This window comes from Mixophyes fleayi, chromosome 8, assembly GCF_038048845.1.
Source record: "Mixophyes fleayi isolate aMixFle1 chromosome 8, aMixFle1.hap1, whole genome shotgun sequence".
In the NCBI taxonomy this organism is placed as follows: Eukaryota; Metazoa; Chordata; class Amphibia; order Anura; family Limnodynastidae; genus Mixophyes; species Mixophyes fleayi.
Window position 1 is genome coordinate 110,932,732 of NC_134409.1, and position 18,620 is coordinate 110,951,351.

General features: G+C 36.5%; 1 protein-coding gene across 2 annotated transcripts in view; it reads right to left on the minus strand.

The window, feature by feature from the left end:
- Positions 1 to 18,620, minus strand: part of SLC6A1 (solute carrier family 6 member 1) — a 151,294-nt gene that overhangs the window by 14,608 nt on the left and 118,066 nt on the right. For both annotated transcript variants that reach the window (XM_075183180.1, XM_075183179.1), the window contains exons 11-14: positions 17,467 to 17,598; positions 14,641 to 14,743; positions 6,184 to 6,284; positions 5,444 to 5,611 (exon numbers count right to left, since the gene is read on the minus strand). In XM_075183180.1, the coding sequence (XP_075039281.1) occupies positions 5,444 to 5,611; positions 6,184 to 6,284; positions 14,641 to 14,743; positions 17,467 to 17,598 (504 nt within the window). The remainder of the gene's footprint in view (positions 1 to 5,443; positions 5,612 to 6,183; positions 6,285 to 14,640; positions 14,744 to 17,466; positions 17,599 to 18,620) is intronic.

The following is an 18,620-nucleotide window of genomic DNA, read 5'->3' on the forward strand; positions in this document are numbered from 1 at the left end:
CTCGGCTTGACGACGTGTCCTCCTTCACTTTCTCAAGCTGTTGCTCGTAAAAAATTAAATTTCCAAAAAAGAAGCAGGGAAGACACAGGGGGCAGACGAGAACAATTTAACATCTGGGCTGGTTTGAAGGATTTTTCAAAACAAAGTGTCACTTTGCCCATAAGTCCATCCAATATGAGTATAAACATGCAAAGGATGGTGGAGGATTACTTTCAAGAGGTAGTTGATATGGAAATGTCAGACAGTCCCTTTCCTTACTGGGAAGAAAAGCAAGCTATTTGGAAACCCATGTACAAACTTGCTTTGCAATACCTAAGCTGCCCACCCTCCAGTGTGTACTCTGAACGAGTGTTCAGCACAGCAGGGAACTTAGTCAGTGATCGCCGTAGAAGGTTACTTCCCAAAAATGTGGAGAAAATGATGTTTATAAAAATGAACTACATCTTCCACGAGGAAGGCCTTCACCATCCAAGACATGCAAGCACTGACTGTTCTCTAATGGCGGATTCAAGCGGCGATGAATTGATAGTCTGTGATGATGACGATAACACTGATGAGGGTGAGGATGAAGCTGAAGATGATGCCGATAACATCTTTTTAAAACTTTCTATGTAAGTGTAGGGTGCAATCTACCCCCAAAGAGGAAAGGGACTTGTGGCATTTCCATATCACATACCATCTTGAAAGGCTGCTGTTAGGGCAATTTATCCTTAAGGGTAGGGTGTCATAGACAGAGTGACCCTAAACTGGCTTTGTCCATTTTTCATAATATTGTACAGTCTATAATGGCTGAATTTTTTAGTATTTTATACAAGTGGAGGGGGGCCTAGAGAGACAGAAACCAAACTGGCTTTCTCCATGTCAATTAATATTGTACAGTCTATAATGGCTGAATTTTTTAGTATTTTATACAAGTGGAGGGGGGCCTAGAGAGACAGAAACCAAACTGGCTTTCTCCATGTCAATTAATATTGTACAGTCTATAATGGCTGAATTTTTTAGTATTTTATACAAGTGGAGGGGGGCCTAGAGAGACAGAAACCAAACTGGCTTTCTCCATGTCAATTAATATTGTACAGTCTATAATGGCTGAATTTTTTGGTATTTTATACAAGTGGAGGGGGGCCTTGAGAGACAGAAACCAAACTGGCTTTTTCCATTTCTTTACATATTTAACTATAAGTGTAGGGTGTAATATACATTCAAAGACGATGGCTGCATTGCCAATATGCATAGATGGAGAGGAAGACAATCTGTTTTGTGTGTAGAATAGGCCTACCAACGAAGAATTAAACTGTTTTTTGGTATGATTTATTACCTCAACAATTAGATTACTTGTCTCTAAAACAGTTGGAGCACTAAATTGGGTTAATTTAGGCCCAAAAACATGGATTTTCCCAAAAAATAGCAAAACAAAACCAAACAAAACCAAAACCAAAACCAAAACACGCAATGGAGGTTTTGCAAAACCAAAACCAAAACCAAAACACGACGGTAATCCAGATCCAAAACCGAATCCAAAACCAAAACACGGGGGTCAGTGACCATCTCTATGGATAACCAACAAAAATTCATAAATGGATAACTAATGCAAAAATCAGGATCCCAACACAGTCAAAATAAGTTGGGGTAGCACATACAAATACTGGCACATAATCAAGAATGTCAGACAACTGTAGGTACAAAATCTATTGCTCAGGCAATGGCAAAGGAGATTAAATGACACTCGAAATTGCACACACATCATGCGGGCCTCTAAAGCAGTGTTTGAAACAGAGCATCTGCAAGAAGCAGGGCCGTAACGAGGGTGGTGCAGCTGGTGCAACCGCCAGGGCACAAGACCAAGGGAGCGCCATATCCGGCCGCTATTTGCCCCAATCACACCCTTACTAGAATTTATTAAGAGAACAGAACTATGAATATAAATGTTGGCTCCCTGCTCACTGCAGCATTGCTAAATGTCACAATGCTGTCAGTGCATTGGAGCCAGCAATGAGGGACACTGAGAATAAACATTAAGTAAGTGATAAAGAGAGGGGGAGCAGGGGGAGGGATCTGTTAGTTGTTCTCTGACCATCACTTCTCTGTCAAATCATGTGCTGTGCATTAGTGGCTCTCTGCTTTTGGGACTGCTCCTCCCACCATCCCCAGCTACTCCTGACAGCCCTGCGACCCACCAACACCCTCAGGTGCCATCCTGTCCCCTCTGCTCCCAACAACCATCACCCCGGTGCCCCTTCCCATCTCTCGGTGCACTGTACGGTACAGTGCCCCATCATTGATCTTCCATTACCCTGCAAATCGCTTCCCTCTGTTTCCTATATCGAGATATATGTTTCCTCCTGATCCCTGAAACCTCCTGATCACCTGACACCTGTCAATTCCGGCTCCTGGATCCCCGAAATTCAACTGCAAACTGTGCACCCTCTCCATCACTAGCGCAGGTGTTCAAACCCTTTGCCTTCCTTATGTCTTATATAGACCATACCCTAATTCCAGCAATGAGGGAAGCTGAGAATAGACCTAGGGGTAAATGTATCAATGCCCGGATTCTTCAACTCCGACGAGATCGGCGTCTTCAGCGCTTAAATTTAAAGTGGCGCTGCCTTGTAAAGGGAAACTTCCCTTTACAAGGCAGCACCGCTTTAAATTTAAGCGCTGAAGATGCCGATCTCGCCGGAGTTGAAGAATCCGGGCATTGATACATTTACCCCCTAAGGTCTAGGTGCAGAGAGATCGGGGGAGAGAGGAAGCGGGAGAGGACTACAAGTTTGAGAAATCTGAGCTTCCACATAGTTACATCTATGTGTAAATTATGCACATCCAAATTCCATCGTCTTGGTGTATAAAAGCAGGCAGAATAAAAGTAGTATTTTATTTTCATGTATTCAGAGAGTAACCTTCATTGACTTTACTTGAACAAAAATGATTAACTAATCATCTTGCTCCACCTTCACCAAAAAACTGTCTGCTCCTTATCTAACAAACAGAGAAAACACTTTGCAATCTGGGGAGCAGTCTCTGTGGCAATATTAGCTGCCCAGCTTTCAACTATGGTTTAAATTATTTTTTTTTGCAACATAAACACCTGAACTACATATTTTAAAAATTATTATTCTATTATAACATTAATTCCTTGCTGGTATAACTCAACATGGGGAAAGAGGACAGATTGCAACCAGTACCCAGAAAAATAAATTAAATTTTTTGTGATTTATAGAATGAAAAGTAGTCCTGGCAGCCTATAGCTCAGTGGGCATGTCAGCATTCATTCAATAACAGATAAAAAATAGTTAAATAAAAGACAATAACAAATGTGTAATACTGCACCCACTTTCTATAAACAAATGCCTGCATTAAAATTTATTCGGTTTTAGACTCCAACTTATCTTAAAGATTGTTAACAAAAGCGCATTAGTGTAATCATGCTACTTTAACTTGAATGCTATAAATATAAAAGCAATTTAATATTATTAAAACAATACATTTTAATGAATGCAAATAAATGAGTCTACAGTCTAACATTGTACTACATTCAGATCATTTGAACCCATTTTTATTTAAGATTTTATTATTTAACTTATCATTCTTAAATTAGTACAATTTGAGAGAGAAGATTAAGAACATAATTAATAAAGATACCAAATTGTAGATGGTGTGTTTGCAAACAAACTTGAGTTTGCTTTAGAGCTAAAATGACTATGTAAAGGAGTCCATCAACTCAATATGTCTTATTCCACCACACTCTAATCAATTGTGTACAAATTGGAAATTGTCTAATTTTTGTGACATTTAATCTCTTACCTAAAAAGGGTATATTCTAGTTTTAAAATGTAACATATGTTATATTGTTCATTAAAAAAATACAATATTATGAATAATTGTAATTTTGAGCTATGAGCCATTGAGTTATGTCTAAATAATATTACTTATGCTTATTCTTCCCACCCTTCTCATAAAAGTAACCTTCCCTTATTATGAAAGTTAAACAATAAGTTTCATTTCATTTAATGCCACTAAAGTTTAAGTCAAGTGCCAGATATTTGTATATCATGCTAATAATTCAATGCTCTTTCTTTTGTGCACTGTAGCATAGGGGGAATCCTTCTCATCAACATATCCAAACCAGTTGGATTTTTTTAAAAAAACTGTTCATTTATATACAAAAGTGGGCAGATCTATAGTAGTAGCAATAAACTCACTCAGATAAGCAGAGAAAGTGAAGCTAGTTATGAACAAGATTACCCAATGTGTAACCTTTGTTGGTCATCTTGAGTGCATAAACTGTACATGTACAGATGGTAAAGTGCATCTGTCAGTTGCACTTTACCTACCTATGTTTGGCTGGTAGTATTAGTGTTTATGAGCAGCTCTAAGTTGTCATACAGATCAAGAAAAATAATCTATAAACAAATTGTAGCAAAAATGTATAATGACCAAATTTTTAGTATTGATATTTTATTTTAATGTTTACCTGTCACCTACATAGAATAATGGGAGCCATTTGGGGGGGCTAAACCAATATTCATGAGAATTAAGCCCATTGATTCTCTATGGACCCATGACATCACTGAGGCAAGAGACATAAAGTGAAAGTGTATTGAGAGGCTACATTCCCCTCTGCATTGGTTTAGTCCAACAAAATGGCTGCCTCCATTATAGCTATGCTTTAAGTTCAGTCAGAATATAGCACTGGATATATCTTCAGGATCATGTATTATTTTTATCTCTACTTCTGCCTACATCTGCTAACAAATTGAAAATCAGAAATCACTGCCCAGTGGACACTGATAATGTGTACACTAGGGATACTGTTTTATTGAAGTCATTGGACAACATTTAATTTTGACCTTACTAAGCAAGGAATACGGCTTATATAATGATCTCACGCATGGCTTGAAAGTGAAATGCTACTTATGGGCAGCACAATGGCTTAGTGATTAGCACTTCTGCCTCAAAGCACTGGGGTCTTGAGTTCGATTCCCGACCATGGCCTTATCTGTGTGAAGTTTGCATGTTCTCCCGGTGTGTGCATGTGTTTGCTCCGGTTTCCTTCCACACTCCAAAAACATACTGGTAGGTTAATTAGCTGCTATCAAATTGATCTTAGTCTGTCTCGGTCTATATGTGTTTGCATGTTAGGGAATTTAGACTGTAAATTCTGATGGGGCAGGGACTGATGTGAGTTCTCTGTACCGCGCTGCTGAATTAGTGGCGCTATCAGCTGCTGCTGATGATCATGGCGTGAAAGTGAAATACTACTTGTTGTCATTTGTGTGACTACCCTCATAACATGGCCGTGTGTAAATCCCTGGTCACCTTCCAAGCTCAAAAAATGTAAGTCACAGCCTTTTCCTAAATTAGAATCCAGTACCTAAATTTAACTACAGTAAATGTTGGTATCCTGAATTATTATAAGCAAATGAAAGGTCACTGTCCATACCTGTTTTAAAGACCCTTTAAGGGACAAGAACATATAAATCATGTAGCCAGGAATCAGCACCATCGAAGACAAGGCCATGAACCAACCAACTCCTTGTCCCCAAGATGGGAAAACATAGTTTCCCATGGTAAGTGGAGTCATCTGCACAGCACTGAAGAGAAACACCCCCTGCAATAAAACGTGATATATTTAATAAGGATGCATGTTTAGTTTGCCACAAAACTCTCTAAAAGTAAAGCAAATTTTTTTCCAGAAATAAATTAGTGTTGAAAAGGTCACAAAAATAACATCAAGAAAATTAATGCAATGTGCTGTTTATTTGGCATCAAAAGGGACAGAAATAGATGCTGATGTAAATTTTTTTCCTAAGGGAAGCTTGTTGACATTTCATTAATCAGTGTATTGCAAAGTGGTAAGAGCACGGTGGTAAGTCAACTTTGTTTTATATTTGTAAAATCTTATGGGCTGGAAAAGTAATTTGATGCCTTTCTTTCACATATTTATCAAATATTTGTTGGTATGTCAACTCCATCAAATAATGTACCATGTAGTCATTTACATCAACGTGCCTAGGTCCTTCTAGGAGACAAAGAGATGCAGATAACCAACCACTGTATAATACCCTTTTCCCATAGAGATCCAGTCAGTAAACTGAACTAACCAACCACAGTGGAAATTCGAATATTTCCTTTAGCTGCTAAAACTCCGTTTTGAATAAAATAAAATGTTTTAGATATTACCGCTACGACGAGGGGTGTGAAGAAAGACCAACAGAGTTTCCACCAGAGGCAAGGCCTGTATCCAACCATTTCTTCAATGTTGTCATAAAATCTGTTTACTCCTGAAAAAAAAGAAGATTAATGCTGTATATAAGATAAAATAACATTTTGTTAATTGTAGTCATAACAAATTGTGTTATTTTATGTTTTTTAATATGTGAAAATGTTACTTTCAAAATTAGGTACAATTTATTGAATAAAATAATTTATCTGTGTTTTATTATTAATCAAATACTTTTAGGTAATGTAGTAAGCACTCTAGGTTATCCCAATCTCAATGACATCACATTCATATGTCCTCTTATATGCCACCTTGTTGGGTTTCTGTATCAATGTCTAAAACTGTACAGGTCCATCTTATTAAATAGTAGTATAGGTTAGTGTTGACAGAAAAAATATTTGCCTATCAGATAAAGTGAACTGGTGGAGACACTCTATCAATGCTTCTCTTCTAACACTATAAACAGACAGTTACACTATGTAACCACTAACCACCAACATTACACTGGCACCCCATCAATACAGATACCCAATGTTGGATAGAGTGTCCCAGGTACCAAGGTTAGCTGGTGCTGCGCACACCTGCCACTGGTATGCATGGCAATATAGTATTTTTAAGGAAGGGGAGATGGGTTTAGAAGTGTTAGGCATACCCCCAGCTGTGAACATGCCTTACATCATTCACTGCACTAGTACTTCAGATAATACTGACATTCACACAGTGCTGCAGTCTACTCTGAAAAGTCACCCTATACATTACTGACACCCACACTATTCAACAACATACAATGCACTGCCACCACACACTCAATACTGATACTCACACAATGGCAACACCTACATTACACTGCCCGCTTTCACAATACTGATACCTACTACCTACACAATCCTACCCAAAAAATCCACTATGTCACCATACAAACTATGAACATCATTGTACTTTTACAACCGACGCATTATTAAAACCCACGCTATGTTGTAAACATCAATCTTCCTTACATACAAGTATGGAATAAATAAAAATCAGGGAGCTGCGAAATGAAATTCAGCGAGTAATTACCGTATAAACGGAAATAGTTTTAGAGCGCTCGTTTTTCCGGCGGCCGGAGGAACAATTGAATACCCCCAAAAAAGTTATTTCAATATTTATTTATTTAGTTTATTTTGTTTCCTCTTTCTCAGTTGTTTGCAAACCTCCGTAATTCCAGAGGCAATGTATGCAAATGAGGAAAAATGGATAGATTTACCTGGAATAATAGAAGTGTACAAATAAAGATGGTCACTGGCACTGAGTTACTGGAGAAAATGTAGTTCATTAAAAAAAAAAAAAATTGGTTTTTAACATTCAGTCAGCTAATTAAATTTTAAGTTTATTTTGTCTATTTTTGTGGGGTCTGGGATCACAGTGGCATTTCAACAAAAGATTGTTTTTTTCTGTTTCATTATTGAAATATATATGTAATATATCTGTATAACACGAATAATAGAGAAAGATATAATGAGAGATACTGGAGCTGCAGTTTTTGTTAGTTAAGCTTTTCTTTGCATTCCCATTTTCTTGTCACTTTTTACTACAAAACAAAATTTGTTGCTATTGTTGTCTTGTCTTGGCCGTAACCCTACAGCACCTTAACATGTCACATTTTTAGGACTTATCTCTGTGGGAAGGTTGGATAATTACGGAGACAGACCAGTGGTTGAAGTGGAAATTTAGAAGTGGTGGTATGAAAAATGTAATTGAATGGAATTTGATATTAATACAAATCACAGCATTAGGAGAAGTGGTACACCCCCACTTCGACCACTGAGCCAGACATTGAAAAAAGCTGCAAGGCATGACCATTACAGCCTAATTTGTATTTCAGTGTGTATATTTCTGATACCAAATGAATCATTATTGTGTGGATGCATTAGACAAGGAGAACATTATTGCTTGCTTTACTCTCTCCAAAGCCACATACTCATAGCATTGCGTTATCATTTTATAACTGTAGTAAAAAAGCAAATGCCTGCAATGACTATAATCTTCCCCAATGCTTTTATACAGTAAGCACAACAAATAGAACACGATTCATTCCAAAAATGAGAACACAAATGGAATGCAACTGCAACACTAGCAAACATTAGTAACAGCGGTCTTATATGTTCAACCTCAGCTACACTACCAGGCCCAGAGACAATCAATGTGCCAGACTAGGCATCCTACTTTCTGCATGCTGCATTCTCCCGGGTACCTCTCTTTCTCTTCCTTTACAGTCCACTTTATACACCTGTTCTTTCCACTTCACCTTTGTGTTGTGTCATTTATCAACTCCAGGGGGTAAATGCATCAATCTCCGGTTTAGTCAACTTGCGGGAGTTCGGCGCGATGAGAGCTTAAATTTAAAGCGGCGCTGCCTTGTAAAGGGAAGTTTCCCTTTACAAGCCAGTGCCGCTTTAAATTAAAGCTGTCATCTCGCCGACCTCCCACGAGTTGACAAAACCGGAGATTGTTACATTTACCCCCAGGTCCAGTTTCCCTATTCCTTGAAAATGTTACTGCCTAGATCACTTATTATTATTTCCTATCCTTTGACTTACCTACTCATATAAGTTCATTTCAACATCCTAAGTTCATAAGAAAATATAGTCAACTAAATTATTCACTTGTCAAGATCATAATTGCACCACTGAGTTTAAATAGGGAATGTTAGGCCTCCTTCAACCCTTTACCCCAGACTGCCCTAAGATCCCCTACTATAATTTGCTATGCAATTTAAGGTACCTGTGTAGCCTTTCCAGTATTAGCTACCAATGGTGAATCATTTTTAACACCTGGTCATACTGTTACATTATTTTTCACTAGGCAATAACATGTCAAAATCTGGATTCAAGAGTTAAACAACCTCACATTTAAAATTACTTTAAAAAGCAGTGTCCACAACCTTTGTCAGGTTTATGTACATCTTAAAAGTTGTGTTATGAAAACTGACTTAGCTAGTGTACTGCACATAGATCTGGAAATTAATTTTTTATATAACCAAATTAAGTTAATTAATTTTGGTCAGTAATACAACTCTTATCTAAAGAAAGCAAACATGTAAACTTGCTCATAGAGAAAATATAAAAATCAAACAAACAAAAAGGAAGACATAAGTTAATTGTGGATATGAAATATTCCATGTCAAACTACTTTCTTTCCGTAAAATACAAAAGTGTGTCCCTAGGCATGCAAACTAGTGCGAATCTCCCTTACTAGAAATAAGGAACCACCCTTCCCTATGAAAATACAAAAATAAATAAAAGGAACTACTAATGGCACTAAACACTAAGGGCCTGAGTAATTAACGAGGGTAAAGCATAAAACAGGAGTAACTTTGCACCTGGGCTAAACCATGTTGCATTTAAGGGTGAATTAAATTTAAAATGTGGGGATAGATTTATAGTTGGGAGAGGGCATGTCATAGATCAACTTTACATTTCAGTGTAAAAATAAACTATCAAGTATTTGTGTGCTAGATGAAAAAACAGCCAATATTTAACTTATGTGGAAAATAATAAACTAATTTGCACCCCTTACAACTCCTTTTTTTGCTTTGCTTTCCTTAATGACTCAGGCCCTAAGTGCAAAGTAGTGGGGAGGGGGGGGGGGCAAAAATGTGTATTAGTGATAAAAACTATCACTTGATATAAAAATTGGAAAGTAATTAAAACAAAAATAAACAAACACAGAGTCCAAAAATGAATTCAATACCTTTATCCAGTCAACTGTTTCCCAAACAATTATTTGAATAGGTTGATCTCAAAATAACCAAACAATCAAACAATATAACTTGGCGCTATAAATATGGTGATAAGCTAATGATACCAAAGTATGAGGTCTGCGGCCTCAAAAACATATATAACACCAAAAAATATTTACAAAGGTATCACCGCCACAATGAACTGGTAAACACTGAAATTCCAAGCAAATGATATTTATTAAACACATAAAAATGTATAAAACATCACATGATATATAGTGGCTTTATCATGTGATGTTTTATACATTTTTATATGTTTAATAAATATCATTTGCTTGGAATTTCAGTGTTTACCAGTTCATTGTGGCGGTGATACATTTGTATATATTTTTTTGATCTCAAAAGAGGCAACACATGTATATAGTAAGGTTCTCTATGACAGCAAAGAATCCTTATATCAAAGCATCATATTGTTTAGGCGAAAAGGGCAGAATTTTTTTGTTGCACCAATTGTAAAGAGTTACTTGACCCTATATAGTAATTATGAGATATTCTCTCATTTACTGAATAAGGGGTGCTACCACTACATTTTTCTTGACAATACTGGAAAAAGGGAAAGAGAGGAAAGAAGATGCATTTATTCAAAGTAATGCACTAAGTACTCCCATGTTTATTATTTGCTAGTATTGTATTTTGTATCTCTTGTTCAATTCTTGTTATCTAAAATGTCTATTACCATAATTCCAATTAAAATGTAACCTTTATTAATTGTTTATTAAAAATGTAATATTAATAAAACAGCAAAACATAAAAGCAAAAGTGAAATGTGAATAAATCAAATTGTAAAATAAGATACGGGAAGCACTTTATTTGACTCCTGTCTTTATTCGAGGTTATGATTCCATGTTCAGATATGACAGTAAGAGGAAACAATTTATATTCTTAAGAGTTATAAGATTTCTGCCATATATGTCTCTCTTGCTGTAAAGTTACATTTTGGTGTTTACATTTTTCACACTAGTCTGCTGTTCTTCATACAATTCACTCTGGATACCTTTCAAATAGTTTTATAAAACTTTTCTTAACAGTATTTAATTGTATTCCAATTGTATCCTTATATTGTTACCTGTTAGCAAGAGATGTATCTATTTCTACTAGATATGATTATTTACTGTCTAGCTGTCTCCTATGTTCTGCTCGAGCTTTAAGTTTGTTGGTATCTGTGTTGTAATAATTGGTGATTTTCTAGCTACCTCCTATATTCTCCATTCTAACTCAGGACTTCAGCAGAGCTGTTATATTCAGGTGATTTGCTCACTGCCTCCTAATGATCCCATTCTGACTTAGGGCTTATAATGGGCATTGTAATTAGTGGAGGATAATATACTAGTTATCTGGTAGGAATTCTCGTCTAGCTCAGAGCATGTACATGGCTATATTTTCTTAGCCTAGTATGAACATGGTACTACCATAATCCTATGTTATCAAGGAGATATAAAGTGTATACAGCAAAGACGCCAACACGCATTTCGCTGGTCAAATAGCTTTATCATTACAAACCTGATACATGGGAGAGAGCGGGATATTTAAAATTATACACAACCAATTATTTCCCACTTGTTTAAGAATCAATAATTTGGTCCCATCAGTGGTCTGTGTAGATTTTGTTCTGCTTCATCCAAAATGTTAGATGTAAAACCTTTACATTTGAATTACAACTTCATCTGATGTGTTTATTTCTGTAAGTCTACCAAAGTAGAACAGTTTCATTGAATTATCCAAAATTGTCCTTTTGGTATTCCTGTTAGCCATAAAGGATGATGGTGGCTATTTATTGGACTAAAGGAATTAGTGTTTATGGCTTTTGTTGAATTATTTGTATGTATCTTGCCAAAATGTTAAGCTCTAAAAACTTAACTTCCTGCAGACTTTGACACAAAGATGTATGTTAATGGAGTTGGAATTAAGGTAAGAACAAAAATCACTAAAGAATGTGTCATTTTCATCCCAAATAAACAAAATGTCATCAATATATCAGATCCAGAGCACCAGGTTTGCCCCTCATTCATGGCCAATCCAAGCACAGTAATGTTTCCAGTGAGCCATGAATATATTGGCATAACTAAGGGTAAACCAGGTGTCCATTATTGTACCCATAATTTGTAAATAATATTTATCCAGAAAAATAAAATTATTATTACCTGTAATACTCAAGATCTTTTTTCAGATTTTGAGGATTAAAAAGAGTTTAAAGAAGGTTTAACAAGAAAACTAGACAAAGATGAACCAGAGCTCATCAATAATAAAAATCAAAGAAATATCTGAAATATAAGAAAAAGAGGTATCTCAAGTAACGCCCTTTATAGATTGGGGTTATTTTAGAATAAAAGATCAGCTGTCCCCTATAGCTAAGAATAGAAATGTTCCCTCTGTTCAGATGCCAACACAGAAAGACACATTCTTTTAGAGGTTACAATCAGAAAAATCAAGGCGGATCAATAAGAATTCATTTCCAAAGTCCAGAATTCAATTAATGCCACCAGTTTTCATACATGCGGCATGTGTACCTCATGTAAGTCTATTAAGTCTTCTACCAGTAAGATTACACAATTCTCAGATCCTAGGGGCAAGACATATGTGATCTAGGATTTCATAAGGTGTTATTTAATTTTACAATGCATCTGCGGTAAGCAGTATGTGGCATAATGTACATCCTAAAGGCCTTAATTCTGCTTTTGAATAAAAATGGTTCCACACTTGATTTTTTCCCCTTTGTTATTTTTTGGTTTTTCAATAGAATTTTATATTATAATACATTAGGTACAAGGTTGGAGGATCCACATTCACGGTCATTCCTTCATTGAGATATTTTTATTATATGATCTTTTTATTGTCTCCTATAATTGCCTTTTTACCCTTTTAATAAATGGTGGCTGAAAAACTTATGATGTCCCTTTTAAGGCCTTTTTTAATTTTAATTGCCCATTTCTTTTCCCTTTATAAGATGGCCACAGCGTTTAATACAATATGTTGCGGTACGTCTTCTTCAATGTTACAGCAAGTGACGTCTGTTTGGGCTCAAGCCATTATGGGTTGTTGGTTTCTTTTTTGCAGAGTCTTTTTCTGCATTACCAGAAGTGATGTTTGTTTACGAAGATGGTGTGCATCTTCTTCAGCATCCAACTGCACATGTTTATTCTTCAGAGGCTCTTTTTGTATATATTATTTATATTATTTCGATTAAAGTTTGACTAGCAAGTTATTCTCCAATCAAAGTGGGACTAGTTTCAAATGAAACATCCCTTACTTTTTCCATTGCTACTCGGACCTTTACTTTACAGCAAGTTCTCTTTCAAGATGGTGACTGTTTACTAGTGGATTGGCTTACTATTAAAATGGGAATTTTGATTGGATGAAGTTTCTCAAGCTTTAATTCTATGGATTTATATTTAGGATTGTATATATTATTATGTATTTTATTTGACGTATAATATGGATTTTCCATCTATTTATGTATTATCGGTAAAAAAAAATATTGCTTTTATTTTTATGATGTGATTTTTGGCGCTGATTGTGGATACTGGGCTTGGAGTAAATGGAATTTGGACCTGGTACTGCATGCTTCTCACTTTGTTCCGCTACAAGTCCTAATGTTCCCTTTTGGAAGATGTTTTAATAAAATTGTTAAATGTATTTGAACAGTTTTTCTCAATTCCATATTAATACCTTTCATTGAATGTGCATAGTTGGTATTTCCCATCCAACTTTAACAATATTTCACTATCTGATATTTTACATGTTTTTTACACATTGTTCTACTTGAGCAACATTAAACTGTGAGAATTTCACTTCATAGAGGACCTTCTTAACAGCTCTCAAACATTTGCAAGAAATGTCATTGCATAAAATTTGTGTAAGGCTCACTATTTGTCGGTGTGATACCATATGTATTGATATAAGAATTCTTCACAGTCATACAGAACTTCATTACATAGACTTATTTTTTCTTTTGAGATCTACCTATTCAAATAATCGTTTGGAAAACAGTTGGCTGGATAAAGGTTTGGAATACAATTTTGGACTCTTATATGTTTATTTTTTTTATTCTTTTCCTTTGTTGTAGTGCTTTCACTTTTTGCCTTTTTCTCCCATTTTTATTGTTTAGCGCCATTACTGGTTCCTTTTATTCCTTTTTTGTACTTTCTTTCAGTAACCTTGCAGGTGTTGTGCATCTATTCAAATAATTTGTGTAATAAACATGCTCATATAAATAACAGTTGAGAACATCCTAAATCAGACACAAATTGAAATCCAGAAACACATGTTAGAACAAAAATAGAACTTTTTAAAAAGTGTGGGAAACGGAATAAGATATTTAAAACATAACTATTTCATCACTTTTTAACATTAAGGTGAAAGCACAAGGGCATTTTATCGCTGTGTTCTATTATAGTCAAAAAACTGTGAACACCACAATAATCAACATGAAATATACATTAAAGACACACAAGAGATGGTAGCTGAAATTGATCCTTAATATTTTCATAGGTAAATAACATTGATAGTCTTTAATTCTTTGTTTATTAACCCACAACATACAAACTTTAAATAATAATAATAAGCTGTCATGATGATTTAGCTCTTCGTATAATTGTAATACTAATGTATTTTATTATATTTAACATAACTGTCTTACCGTAACACCAGGATATTGAGATGCACTCAAAGAACACCAGAAACAGAAGACTCATTCCACTGGCTGAATAATAGTCAAAAAGCTTGAATACATAAATGCCACCCTAAAGAGAACATAGTGCATGTGTAAGACATTATTTATATATAATTTAGTGGTGCACAAGTTCTTCGTAACACATCAGGGTGCAAAGTAAAATGTTTGTGACACATAAGTAAACACTAGGAATGAAAACTAACTGTCACTATGTGAAAGGGTAATACAAAGTAAAATATAAAGCAATTAGATGGTAACTAAAATAGAATTATAATAAATATATCATTATATATGGCAACATTAATAAGGAATGAAGTGCAAGGCACAGTTCAGAATTGTGTAACATGTTTATTTCCTATCTTTTGGATTTACTAGGAAAAGAAACAGAAAGAAGTGGATCAGAACTGGAAAACAAACAGTGGGACTCAGGTACACCCATCTACTGTTTGTAGAAGTCTGGTCAGAAGTGGTCTTCATGGAAGAATTGTGGCCAACGTGGAAACAAGGCCAAGAGACTCAACTATGCACGAAAACTGGGTCGTATATAAATGGCAGCAGGTGCTCTGGACTGATAAGTTAAATTGTGAAATATTTGGCTGAAACAGAAAACAGTTTGTTCTCCGAAAGGCTGGAGAGTGGCACAACAATGAGCATCTGCAGGCAACAGTGGAGCATGGTGAAAGTTCCTTACAAGTTTGGGGCTGCATATCAGCAAATGGAGCTTGGTATTTGATGGTGTCCTCAATGCTGAGAAAGACAGGCAGGTTCTTATCCATCATGCAATTTCATCAAGGAGGCATGTGATTGGTTGCATCTTTACTCTCCAGAAGGACAATGACCCCAAACATACAGCCAGTGTCAAGAAGAACAAGGAGTCCTGGAAGAAATGATATGGCCCCCACAGACCCCTGATCTTAACATCATCGAGTCTGTCTGGGATAACATTAAGAGGAATAAGGATTTGAGCAAGCCTACATCAACAGAAGATCTGTGGTTAGTTCTCCAAGATGTTTGGAACAACCTTCCCTGCAAAGTTCCTTCAAGTACTGTGTGCAAGTGTACCGAGAAGAATTGATGCTGTTTTGAAGGTAAAGGGTGGTCACACTAAATATTGATTTGATTTAGATTTCTCATCTGTCCATTCACTGAACTAGTATTTCTTTCCAATTATATTTAATGGAGAAAAACATTTCTAGTGAAAGCAGCAATCTTGTGAGGGTCAGTTTTAGTGACATCTTTATGAAACAGGCAAAAACAGGGTTTGACTATGAGCAGCATCCACCAAAAAACAATTATTTGTTTTAAAATCTTAACAGGGGATTTTGTACACCCATCTGATTTCACTAGGGGAGGGTTAAGGAGTAGTCCATAAATGTGTGTGGCAGAGTGAAAATCATTCTCTAGAGATCCAGGACGTTGCCCACCCACCGTTCCAGGTATTGGATGGATTTCTGCACCTGCTGCAGATTGTCATGATGTACTATGTGCTGGTTTTCTGTTTTGGTCGGGTCTTGGCCTGGCAAGTAGTTTGAATTTTTGGAAGTTCTGGATAGGTTTTGTTGCTGGAAAACACAGCGCAGTCAGTGGCCAATGATTGGGGGGGCACATTTAGGTGGTGGGCATGCTGAGCCCGTTTCCATTTGACTATAGTCTCAGTGCAAGCCCTGTCCTTGTGGGTCAGCTTGTGGCTGTGCCCCCTTTCATCCCAGAGGGGTTGAAGGTTCTTTAGTGGATCCCCAGTAAGGTAGATATGTGTGCCCAGATAAAGTTGTTACCCACGTTGCTGATATCCAAAGGGGAAGTCGAGTTGTGTTGGCATATCCGGTCTCTGGCCTTGCCGTAGTGCCTGCAGTTTTCTCCCCCACCATATAGTTTCCAAAATAACGTCTTTATTTATTTTGCCTCAATGGCAGTTTTGTGTCATTTATTTTAGATATTAAGTTCAGAGGGTAAGGAGAGGTTATGTAAGGTATTAGAATATCAACCGTTAAGCATTTTAATGAATTTTAATGCTATAAATAGGAACATAGAAGCAAACAGCTTCTTTTTACCTATTTTTCACAAATTTTAGTTAAATGCAAAACCAAAACCAATAACAAACTCAAGATGTTTTAAACAAAACCACATCATAACCCAAAACACGGAGGTCCTCTAATCTCTATCAGGACCAATTTCACTAGGCTGTGGCAGTTATGTTATTACAGTAATTCCAGTACAGTGGGTTAAGATTTAGGTGCATGCCTAATACATCACCAGCATCATTTTTGGATAGTAATGCTGGCTATTGTATTTTACAGGCTAGAAATGGCCCAGACCCAGGAAAATAAATGTAAGGAGAAAACAGATGTTTAAGGGAAACAGTACTGCAATATAGATTTATGAACATTAATGTAAATTATTTAAAAAAATAAAGTACAAATAAAGTGAATCAATTAGCCTATTGAGGGAGACATGAACAAATAATTTGCAAATGTTAACAATCATTCATAATGAAATGTACTTGATACATATAAAAAAAACAATTTTGCATTGGTTTTGAAAATATTGTCTCTCTTTTAAATGCAGATAAATAGTGTATTTTTTAAATTCAGTAAAATATGTAAATCACTACTCATAAAATAATGTATTGAAATGCAATGCTTGTAAAACAAAATACAAAGATATTAATTTAAAATATACTGTACAAGTTTTAGATAATGATAACATATTAGGCTAGTGCTACCTGCTGCTTCATATTTATTCATTTTCACAATTTCCAAAATGGTAAAATCACTAGTGTTTATGTACACATACCTGAGTTATGTTGGACAAACCCACCAGATAGGAAATTACACAGATGATGGCAATAAAGATTTCTCTTCGATTACGTAACACCTTCGGAAATTCATCCACAAGAGCCGTTATAAACCCTTCAACTGTACAGAACTGCAAATTAAAAATGAACATAATAAATTTGTATTAATAACATATACAGTAAATGAAAAATAATTAGAATTCAAAGTGTATTGTATGCAATGCAAAGTTCCTCCTTTTCACTTAACCGTTCGGTATTGTAAAATGTCCAAACATTTAAACAGGTGTAATAGGCAGTCATTTTGTAGGCTAAACATAGATTCAGCCTCAGAATTATTAGGAACTAACACTACCACTGAGTCATGTGGCCCATTCTCCTGTTTATTCCCTTTATGGATTTCCCTCTTTCCTTTTGTTTTCCCCCTCATGACTACTCCCTTGTTTCTTTATCTTGTTTGGGCCTCATTGTCTCACGTCCAGGGCCGGTGCTAGGGTCCACGGCGCCCTAGGCATTTTTAAAAAAGCGGCGCCCCCCCCCCCGCAAAAATCGCCACCCTCCTCCCTCCTCTCCTTACATTGTCTCACCACCGCCGCCTCTCTGCTCCGTCTCCTCCCCTCCACTCACTGACACTAGTAAGTGGAGGGGAGGAGACGGAGCAGAGAGGTGGCGGTGGTGACAAAATAGCCTCTTCCCCCCCTCCCCGTCCATCTGAATGCTGTGCGGCGGCCGTGACAGGTATGGTCAGCGGTCGCCGCACAGTTTTAAAGTATTTTAGAATACTGTGGCGCCCTCCAGGCGCCCTCCAGAGCCCGGCGCCCTAGGCAAGTGCCTAACCTTGCCCAATGGGAGCGCCGGGCCTGCTCACGTCTAATTTGCCTTCATTCCACATCTGCTTATATGTCCAGTTCCACTTCCTTCCTCCTATCAATTGCAGAAGCACTAGTGTGGGCCTTTTAGTAGATATAGAAGCATTTTCTGTTTTGAATCCCCACAACATGCCTTCACACAATGCTCTCCATTTAGAAAGCCTTCAGTATCTATTAAACAGATGATTCCATAGTTGCAAGTATGGAGAAAGAAACAAGTAGCCCTGAGTTTGTCATGGGATGGGGATGGCAGCTAAATGATGCAATCTAAACTTTGATGCAGTCCC